This window comes from Mytilus trossulus, chromosome 13 (assembly GCF_036588685.1).
Source record: "Mytilus trossulus isolate FHL-02 chromosome 13, PNRI_Mtr1.1.1.hap1, whole genome shotgun sequence".
NCBI lineage: Eukaryota > Metazoa > Mollusca > Bivalvia > Mytilida > Mytilidae > Mytilus > Mytilus trossulus.
Genome location: NC_086385.1, coordinates 3,040,981 through 3,053,020, shown reverse-complemented (window position 1 = coordinate 3,053,020; position 12,040 = coordinate 3,040,981). Strand labels below are relative to the sequence as shown.

At 31.5% G+C, this 12,040-nt stretch overlaps 1 protein-coding gene across 1 annotated transcript in view; it reads left to right on the top strand.

The window, feature by feature from the left end:
- Positions 1-12,040, top strand: part of LOC134695469 (hyccin-like) — a 74,269-nt gene that overhangs the window by 49,567 nt on the left and 12,662 nt on the right. Inside the window, exon 6 of the mRNA XM_063556739.1 lies at positions 10,222-10,302. Coding sequence (XP_063412809.1) covers positions 10,222-10,302 — 81 coding nt within the window. The remainder of the gene's footprint in view (positions 1-10,221; positions 10,303-12,040) is intronic.

The following is a 12,040-nucleotide window of genomic DNA, read 5'->3' as shown; positions in this document are numbered from 1 at the left end:
AAGTTTGAATTATCATGATTATTGCCATTATAACTCTGTCACATTTTTGCAATAATAACAGCTTATTAAAGCCACAATTTCTGAATTTATAGTAAATCATCATTTAAGGATGTGCATACTGTTAGGGAGTAAGACAAAAACCTCAGTATTTTTAGCAGGAAGATTGATTTTTAAGTCAAATGTCAGAACATTTTGTTATGTATTATGTTTCCATGTTACCACTGTGTATACAAATAGCTTGTTTACTTCATTTGTTAGCTATCTCAGTTTGTGTCCCTGTGTGAAAATGTCATATCAGTTTTCTAATAATTATATATATATAACAAGTGTGAAAATATCTTCTCATTTTACCAATAAATAACAACAGCAAGTTAGATAACTCTCTAAGGATTCAGTTCTAAGCAATGATTGAATCAGATGGTGGGACAAGTTAAACATCTAACATGGTTACCTAAACTGTCAATGAACTGGTTAATAGACTGGTACCTTATGTTTACTGGAACTTATGAGAGCATTCCCTTCTGAGTAATCACATGACTGTCTCTGTATTTACTCATCTCCAGTAGCAACTATTATTTGACAGTTGAAGGTGTAATAAATGTAGTTGGTGATTGTTCCATTCCTATGAAGAGTCAGGCGCTCCAGGTCAAAGGTTAATAGTATAATGATTGTTTTAGTTATTGTTAGATGCTCAGATATGTAGCTTTAGGTCAAATTCTCAATTATGGTTGAACATAAGTCATTTACTCATGCTATCTAAATATATATTGTTTAATTCTCAATAACAAATATGAAAAAAAGATGATGTGGTATGGTTGCCAATGAGACAACTCTCCACAAGAGACACAGAAATTAACAACTACAGGTCATTCAACAATGAGCAAAACATATGCCTCATAGTCAGCAATAGATAAAAGTGTTTCTATAATTAGTTTCACATGTGAATGCTCAAAGTTATAAAATTGATATTTGATTACTGAACTGTACAGAGAATAAAGTTTCTATCACTAATTGACTCTGTCTGTCATTTTCCTGTAAAAGTCTTTGAGGTCAAAATAAAATAAATAATTTATCCACCCAGAGATTAGTTTTAGTTAGTAATAAAACGGAACTATCGTGGAAGTTGATATTTCAATTAATTTTTAATTTGTAACGATCGTAACACAATGGTATCGATACGTCAAGACAATAAATATTTAATGCTGTAAGCTGGGTTGTGTTGTGTAAGATTGGAAAATCAAAACGTCAAAGGAATGTTAAGGAAGTCGAGAAATATCCAGTCACCGACTTGGTAATGCAGAAATATCCACGACGGGCGTTCAGACACCCACTAATGGAAATGCCCAAATATCCACTTAGACAGTTTTAGCTGTGGAACCCTATTTCCCTTCTAGTCTTACTCATATTTTTTGACAATTGCTGTTTATATTGTCAAAAAAATAGAGATTAATTATTGTGACTTCTGTAAAATCTGCATACTGATACATCATGTATTTGTATCAAATATTAGAACAGGGGCAGATCTTAATTGGTTGGTTCTGACCATAGTTCCCCATTCAAAAGCATTGATTGTCTCAAAAAAAGGTGTAACCCCAGAACCCTCCCTCTAGATCGTGACCACTGAGAACCCCAGAACCCTCCCTCTAGATCGTGACCACTAAGAATGCAAGTTCTTATAAGGATACTATAATTTGCCTATGTATAATGTTATATAACTTGATGTAAAGGGGTCATCAAGGCCTTCATGAATAGACAAATTCTCTAAAGGGGTCAGTTTTTATGTAATGGCAGACACTTCAGAGACTTTAATTGAATTGATAATCACTTTGATTTGTCCAGAAAATTGAAAAATCACTTTAATTTGTCCAGAAAATTGAAAAATCACTTTAATTTGTCCAGAAAATTGAAAAATCACTTTAATTTACTCGGAACATCAAGTAAAAAGTTGTGAGCAATCTACTGAAAAGGATTTCTGTTACTTTTAATTGAAATTAAGGAAATTAATTAAAGTGAAAAAATTAAATAAAGTAAAAGCAAATTAGTATAATACAGAAATAAAATGTAAATTTGATAGATTAAAAGATGTTCTAGCTTTACAGTAATTGAGAGAATGGTTCCTGGAGGTTTCATTGGAAGTGATTAAAGTGCCTTTTTCACCTGATTACTCTCAATTTAATGGTGAATTAAAAGGAGATTCCTGGCCGCACAGAAACAATGATACCATTGAATTATGCACGCTATAACTAAATTAATGTCTTATACTCCGGATTCATTTTCCTAATTTACTTGGAACTAATGTTGGATGCTGTCCTTTTAGGGTAAAAAAAAAGGATCAATTTATATCTATGCAAGTTTTGATGGGTTTTTGAAAATTTTCAAGAATGCACAGCAAAACTATTTAACATGGGGAGATAACTCTTCTTCAATAATCAAATATTAATGTTTTATCAATATAAAAATATTGTCTGTTTACCTAATTACCTTTATTATGTAGAAAGTAAATTTGAAGTCAATAGTTTCCAAAACAAAGTCTTTATTTAAGTTAATTAAAACATTCATTTAATAAAATACTCATTATAAATATGATCAAAGTCATCATAGATTTTCTTTTCCAATTTTTGTTGTAATTGTTTTCGGGTATACAGTAAAATACAACCAGGGGCTTGGTGTATGAATTGGTGAATTTTGTTTGATTCATGTTCAGAATTAAATTTTGTTTTGTTTAAAGGATACAGGTTTCTACATTTCTGACTGAAAATGATGTTAAATATTCATCAAAATAATTTTAATTATCACTTAAAATAATGTTAATTTGTATCACTTTAAATAGTGATTAAATAATTCTACGACTGCAGTAGATTTGTGAGAAAAAACCTCTTGAGTTTAGTTGTACTTTAATGATATTTGTTTCCATCTATTTGATTAGTTGTATCTTTTTACTGGTTTATAAAGCTGCACTTACAACTGTATTGCTGCATTATTGGTCCTAATACTATTGTTGTATTACAAGAATTCAATTATCTAATTAACTCACTCATGTATTGTTCATTTGTTTATAAAGAAGATGTGCAGATCAATATAAGGCTTCAGACAAATTAGCTTGATGAAAATTACATCCAATTCTTGTATTTTTTGTGTAATTTTCATTAAGAACAAAGACTATCCATTATAAATAATTAAGATGAGAAAGTGTAATGGTATTGATTAGTTATTGATTGTTTGACCCTGGCTTTTTTAAGTGTATTTTTTCACTATAGTCTTTTATTGGCAAACATATAACTTGCCATGAATGAGAGAATTTCATGCATCATTTTACATAGTATATATAATTGTAAACTATTGTTTGAACCTAGTAAATTTTTTTCTGAGTTATCTTCTCAAATCTTAATCTTATATATTTTTCTTCTCTGACAACAGACATGTATGTATCCCTTTATATTGTAGAACCTCTACAACAATACAAACACTGCTGTTCCCTTACAGCAACAGATTTGATTTTCCTCCCTACTATACCTCATATGTTACAACAAATTTAATTTTCTCCCTTACTATACCTCTTATAACAACATATTTTATTTCCCCCCTATTGTACCTCTTAAAAAAGATTTTATTCCCCCTGTACTGTACCTCTGTATCTTTACCATACATGTAATTGATGTAAATTGCCCTTCATGTTACCTTATAATAAGCCAATGTGATAATAGAAAAAGCACCTGTCCTGTAATTCTATATAATGACAATATCACCTTCTATTGACACAATATTATAACTAATCATGATGAATACTGACAAATTACCCTGGTATTAGACTGGAATTAATTCCCTGTACAATCAGTGCCTGACAAACAGTACCTGACAATCAGGTGACAATCAGGTGTGTTTACTTATGGTAATATTCCTTATTAAGTATTGAGTGTGATACTGAGGGTCAACAGGAGAGTTATAAGGTATTCTCTGACTTCTGATGGGTGTGTTTGAATCTGTATTGTTTGGTAAAGGACAACAGGAGAGTTATAAGGTATTCTCTGACTTCTGATGGGTGTGTTTAATTCTGTACTGTTTGGTAAAAGCTGTATACTAAACTGCTCACCAGGATAGACATATAATAGATGTAACTTAGGAGGCATATCTAAATCTAGACGAGGAATGAGAGAGATTGAAACTTGTTCATGTGATGCTGAGTGTTGTGTACTTATGGAATGAAGAGCCTGACCCAGAGGGATATGGAGGCTGACAGTTGGTTCACAGAATCAATTATTAAAGTTAATTGATGGTCTTCATTTTCATACCTTGACAGTGAGGAATGGTGCATTGGTTTTATACTGTAATGTGATCCATGGTAACAATTATAAGTGATTTGTGGTAACAATTATAAGTGATTCATGGTAACAATTATAAGTGATTCGTGGTAACAATTATAAGCAGTTATCTCCCTTAACTCACTTAATACTTGTTGACTATCTTTGATGATGATTAAGTATATTGAAATCAGTTGAAATTAAAAGTCTAAACAAAAAAAAAACATGTCTAGAAATGGAGGTACTGTTGTTTTAAGTAAATGTATGGTTTGAAATTGCCATCATCAAGTTATAAAACCATCAACAGATAAGGACTAATTGCCAGAGACCAGAAACCAGCTAGACCAATTATTAGAGTCAAACCAATTAAAGGCCAGATACCAGCCAGACCAATTATAGGCCCAGAGACCATAGTTGAGCTGGACTAATTATGTATCCAGTTAATTAATTGAACATCTGATAAATCAGTAGACATCTGCTAGGTAGTGATCATTATATATCAGCAGTTGTACCACTGATTTGTTAGGTGTATCTACTAACTACTACTAACTACTTCTAACAACTACTAACAACTACTAACAACTACTAACTACTACTAACAACTACTAACTACTACTAACAACTATTAACTACTGCTAACTACTTCTAACCACAAAGGTAGTCAGACTTATATATCAGCAGTTGTACCACTGATTTGTTAGGTGTATCTACTAACTACTACTAACTACTTCTAACAACTACTAACTACAACTTACAACTATTAACTACTGCTAACTACTACTAACCACAAAGGTAGTCAGACTTATATATTAGCAGTTGTACCACTGATTTGTTAGGTGTATCTACGTATTACTACTAACTACTACTAACAACTATTAACAACTACAAACTTCTACAAACTTCTGCTTACTACCACTAATTACTACTAACTTCTACTAATTACTACTAATTACTACTAATCATAAGGTAGTGATAATTATGTATCAGCAGTTGTACCACTGATGTGTGATGTGTATCTTACTACTACAATGTACTAACTACTACTAACAACCACTAACTACTACCAACAGCTACAAACTGATAGTAGTCACTGATTTGTGAGGTGTATCTGCTAACTACTACTTACAATGTACCAACAACCTGAAATGGGATATACACATCAATAACATCACGGCAAAAGCAAATAAATCACTAGGCTTTCTGAGGAGAAACATCGGCAAATTCCCAGAAGAAATTAAGAAAAGAGCATATCGAGCCATTGTCAGACCAAATGTTGAATATGCAAGCAGTGCATGGGATCCATATCAAGAAAACCACATCAAACAGATAGAAATGGTGCAAAGAAGATCAGCACGTTTCATCAAACATCAATACAGCAGAGAACCTGGGTCAGTGACGAGTCTACTGAAGGAGCTTAAACTACCATCATTAGAAATAAGACGGAAAATAAAAAGGCTTTGCTTATTTCACAAAGCTTTACATAAAAAGATAGCCATAAATATACCAGATTATGTAGAACAACAAGGCAGGACAACACGGCAATACCACCGAAGCAAATTTAGAAACCTTCAAACCTCAACAAACACCTACAAATACAGCTTCTTTCCACGTACCATCAAAGACTGGAATACTCTACCAATAAGACTGTTAAATATAGAAGATGCAGAGGCATTCAAGAACAGCCTCACAACTTATTTAACAGAGTAGTCAACGCAACAAACATTTGATTTTAATTTCACATGTAAATACGTTTTTAATGAGCACCATATTGAATGACCAAATTAGTACTTGCGTGATGGGTCTTAGACCCTTTGCATTTCAACGATATAGATATAGATATAGATATAGATATAGATATACAACTACTCACTATTATTAACTCCTACTAGCCACTACTACTCACTGATTGTACCACTGATGTATAAGGTTATTTAATAACCACTACCAACAACTACTAACCACTTCTAACTGATGATGATACCTGATTGTACCACTGATTTTTTAGTTGTTTCTGCTAACCACTACTATCTTTTACTAACTTCTACTAGTTACTACTACTAACTACTAATTTCTACTAATAAATACTATCTGTTAACCACTGCTAACTATTACTGTATATTGTTAACTACTACTAACAACTACTAGCCACTGCTAACTAATGATGATACCTTACTGTACCACTGATTTTTTAATTGTTTCTTCTTACTCATGTTACTACTGCTTTAACCTAACTACTAGCCATGCACTGCTAACTGATGATGATACCTGATTGTACCACTGATTTGTTAGGTGTATCTGATAACCCTTACTAACTTCTTCAAATAACTTATATCAACTACTTACAACTACTAACTACTACAATCCACTATTAACTACTACTTACAAGTTACATCTAATAATCACTACTAATGAATTATTGTCACTCATTCTACCACTGATTTGTTAGGTGTATCTGCTAACCTGACTACTAACTACTTCTAACTACTACTATCAACTATATATTAGCTACTACAATTTACTATTAACTACTACTAACAACTAATAACCACTTCTATATATCCACTACTAGCTGATTATAATCACTCATTGTACCACTGATTTGTTAGGTGTATCTTCTGGTTACTACTAACCACTGCTAACTGGTGATGATACATGAAGATGGTACCTGAATGTACCACTGCTAGGTGCATATAATAACCTCTGCTAACTGATCCTGTAACCTCTAAATGATTATGATCTTTTTTGAAAATTTTCTGAAATTTTACAAATGTTTAATTTTTTAATAAACTTCAAGAAAGATCGACAGTTAGATGTTTTCTCTCTTTTCATCTTGACCGTCCACTAATAGCGTTTTGTTCTCCTTGATGTGGTGTAATCATTGTTCTCCTTGATGTGGTGTAATCATTGATTATTTTGTTGAAAGGAAGTAATGTTTTTAATTGACTTGAAAGTTTTAATCATTTATGTTTGAGAACAGGGATCCAGTCAGCTTGTGTTGTAATCATTAATGATGTTATAAAGGATCCAGTAATTACACAGTCAAGTCATTGTTTATTGATTAAAAGTCATCTTTCTCTGACAGTAATTAAGACTTATAGGATTAGGTAGACTGGAACAATAAATCACCTGAGAAAAACGGAGAATCAGGTGGTGAAGGGTCTCAAATAACTAATGGACGTCAAAAAAAAGAAAAAGTTGAAAGACAACTCTCTTTAGCAACAAAATGTATGTTTGATATAGAATAAAACTTACTAAATACAGCTTTTCCTACCTAAAAATGTCTGGTAAATAAACATGATAAAGAAAAAGTCTAAAACCAGCTTTCATGAACATGCAAGGTTTATGGACAGTCTGGTTAACCTATGTGGTTAAAACTTTTTGTGTTGTTATTTAAGGAAGATTGGGTGTCTTTTTCTGAGCATTCCTTCTGGGCATGTTGCAAAAATACTATTCTGCTTTTATGATATTTTACCAAGTACAATTAAATAAACAACAGAAACATTAATAACTTTTAATTTACAGACTTAACTATCTAAAAGGTTAATTGTATTTATTAATTTGCAGAAAAAGTTATTTTAAAATCAGACAGATATTTATATTGAATTTGATAGGAAAATGTAACTGAAATTTGTGAAGCATTTATGAAAAGCAATAATCGTATTGAATTTTAACCAGTTATATAATTATTCAATTTATATATATCCAAGAAAAAAGTATCCGCAATATATAACCCATATTAGTGATATTGTTAATTTCAATTTATTCATAATAAAATCCCTTCCTTAACCTACCCAACACTCAAAGGCATGGCCCAGGTCTATTTCAACATCAAACAAAAACATTTGAATGGTGCCATCATTTTAATACTCAATTGCAATGATTAATTAAATTCAATATATTCCATACGACAATTATCTTTCTACAAATCTTTGTTTTATAAAGATGTAATGATTACCTTGGTGTGCTATAAATAGATTGTGAGTGATATTAAACAATTGATTGTATTCAGTAATTATTATACAGCTTCATTGTATTTTGAAGATGAGATCAGTGGGTAAATGGCTTGTTTTACTTTTTATGAAATAAGATATCGGTTAGTAGGTTGAATACGGGGTGTTTGAATCCAATTTTTTGTTTGATTGGAAATTAAATTACAAATCCTAAGAGAGTGGTAAAGAGATAAATAGTATGCATGTGATCATAATTCTCCTAAGAAAGACACTGCTAGTAGTCTGTTATTTATGTAGTACTGTCATTTTATTTATTTTCTTTTGTTAAATCTTCTGACATCGGACTCAGACTTCTCTTGAACTGAATTTTAATGTGTGTATTGTTATGTGTTTACTTTTCTACATTGGCTAGAGTCTGTCACCATATAGGTGGAGGGTTGAGATCTCATAAACATGTTTTAACCTGCTGCAATTTTGCGCCTGTCCCAAATCAGGAGCCTCTGGCCTTTGTTAGTCTTGAATTATTTTTAATTTTAGTTTCTTGTGTATATTTTGGAGTTTAGTATGACGTCCATTATCACTATATACTAGTATACATATTTTTTAAGGGGCCAGCTGAATGACGCTTACGGGTGCGGGAGTTTCTTGCTACATTGAAGACCCATTGGTGGCCTTCGGCTGTTGTCTGCTCTATGGTTGGGTTGTTGTCCCTTTGACACATTCCCCATTTCCTTTCTCAATTTTATAGAGGTCATGAGGATTTTTTTTCCCTGAGTACCTCAGCATACGATTCATGCTAGACATGCAATATAATAATAATTTTATTTGCAAAAAATACACCCATATGGGTCAAGCAAACACAAATACAACATTTAATACAGACAGTGAAGAATTACAAATATAAACATAAAAAAAAACATAGTTATAAATGGTAATTAATGTAGCCTCTGATGGACATGGACCTCATTTTTGCAATTCTAATGATTGCTTTATAAAGTCACCAATTTCTGTCAAAAGCTCAGATTTAGGATTTAAAAGTTGTTTTAGCTTTAAAAGTGGTTGATAATTTGTTATAATACATAAACAATGGTGTCACTGTGAACAAAATTTATAGGTTGCATTTCTGTAAATTAGGGACAATGCAGTATCCCATAGGAACTGCTTTGAGGGCTAAAACCTTAACTGTTTAATATGAAGTTTTGTAAAAATTATATCTTAAAATGGAAAAGATCTACTCAAGCTCATACGCAATACTTTTTTTTCAAAGGTCAAAATAGAGGGCTGTGCCGCATAATTTCAACATTTATATGCCCGGAGGTTCTAAGAATTTAAATTTACACTAAAATTCTGCACTACCATCCCCTGTTCTTTGCTTCTTCCTCAGAATCCTAAACTTTTCTATAACTAAGATGTTTTAGTTTTATTTCTTAGGTATTTTTCAAGTAAAATTTGCCTCTATATTTTCTGAGGTATTTTATAAGTACTATTTTTATGTGTATAACATTTATTTTTATGTCTTGTTTGAAGTACATTGTTTTTTATATTGATGATATTTATGTATATGACTGAGGTTTTTTATATTGATGATATTAAATTAGGTATATGATTGAGGGTTTTTTAAATTACGATCATCATTGTTTTATCTTATTTATTTTTATGACAGCTGTATTTATTAAGTATGAAATGTTTACACATTTTTATATATTTTTCTTAGGTATTTGATGTTTAATAAACCCCAGTTGCTTTTTTTAGTTTCATTTTTAACATTCAAGAAGCATTTCACTAGTATTATTTTTTGGTATTTATTACTTAGGTTTATGGTTAGCATGATTTTTATTTTTATTCCTGAGGTATTTCATAACTACAATTTTTTATTTTGTACTTGAGATTATTTTTTTTTATTTAAAGCATATTTTTGCCATTTTTGTTTTTAAATAGTTTATGAATAGAATTTGTTATTTTTATCTTTTCAGGATATTGTTAGTAGTGATGGGAAACCGAAGATAAAAACATTCCGTATTCCTTCCTTTGGTCAGCCATCTGTTTATCATGAGGTATGGTGTTTGTGGCATGTAATTTGTAGGAAATTTTTATAACATAGGTTTTGAAAACATTGTTATATTATCTTCTGTAACAGAACAAAAAATTCAATCTACAAATCTAAATGACACTTGAACACCAACAAATAATCAATTAAATCTACATGTTTATTCCCATCACATGGTCAACCCAGGGATTATGGTTTTAAACAGATAAAAATGTACAGTTCACAAGGGCCTAGTTTCAGACTGTAAAAATGATACAGCCCTGAGTCAAGTGACTAATACAAGGTTATCAAAATACAAATTACACACAACTGTGAGTCAAGTGACTTATACAAGGTTATCAAAATACAAATTACACACAACCATGAGTCAAGCTTAAGTGACTAATACAAGGTTATCAAAATACAAATTACACACAACTAAATGGAATTAAGTCCTGAGTCAAGTGACTAATACAAGGTTATCAACAGTCCTGAGTCAAGTGACTAATACAAGGTTATCAAGATACAAATTACACATAACCAAATGGAATTATAATCACACAACTCGCAGGACTAAAATGATTTGGTTGAAGAAATAAAACAAGACCCAATAAACAAAATAAAAGATTTAAAAAGGTAAAACAGACCCTAATGGCTCATATAAGAGCATTGAAAATATCACAGGACTAAAGGGACTGAATAAAAGACAGTTAGAATAATTAAAGTGACTTATATAAGTCTGTTGAAAATAGTAATTTTGTAGGATTGATATTGTTTGTAGCCTTATCTATATAATTTATTATTTTGTAGCCCTCAGCTCTCAGCAGTTTATCCCCGTCAGAAAGTGCTTTATCTATATATTTGATATTTTGTAGCCCTCAGCTCTCAGCAGTTTATCCCTGTCAGAAAGTGCTTTATCTATATATTTAATATTTTGTAGCCCTCAGCTCTCAGCAGTTTATCCCTGTCAGAAAGTGCTTTATCTATATATTTAATATTTTGTAGCCCTCAGCTCTCAGCAGTTTATCCCTGTCAGAAAGTGCTTTATCTATATATTATATTTTGTAGCCCTCAGCTCTCAGCAGTTTATCCCTGTCAGAAAGTGCTTTATCTATATATTTTATATATTGTAGCCCTCAGCTCTCAGTAGTTTATCCCTGTAAGAAAGTGCTTTATCTATATATTATATTTTGTAGCCCTCAGCTCTCAGCAGTTTATCCCTGTCAGAAAGTGCTTTATCTTTATATTTGATATTTTGTAGCCCTCAGCTCTCAGCAGTTTATTCTTGTCAGAAAGTGCTTTATCTATATATTATATTTTGTAGCCCTCAGCTCTCAGCAGTTTATCCCTGTCAGAAAGTGCTTTATCTATATATTATATTTTGTAGCCCTCAGCTCTCAGCAGTTTATCCCTGTCAGAAAGTGCTTTATCTATATATATAATATTTTGTAGCCCTCAGCTCTCAGCAGTTTATCCCTGTCAGAAAGTGCTTTATCTATATATTTAAAATATTGTAGCCCTCAGCTCTCAGCAGTTTATCCCTGTCAGAAAGTGCTTTATCTATATATTTTATATATTGTAGCCTTCAGCTCTCAGCAGTTTATCTCTGTCAGAAAGTGCTTTATCTATATATTTTATATTTTGTAGCCTTCAGCTCTCAGCAGTTTATCCCTGTCAGAAAGTGCTTTATCTATATATATAATATTTTGTAGCCCTCAGCTCTCAGCAGTTTATCCCTGTCAGAAAGTGCTTTATCTATATATTTG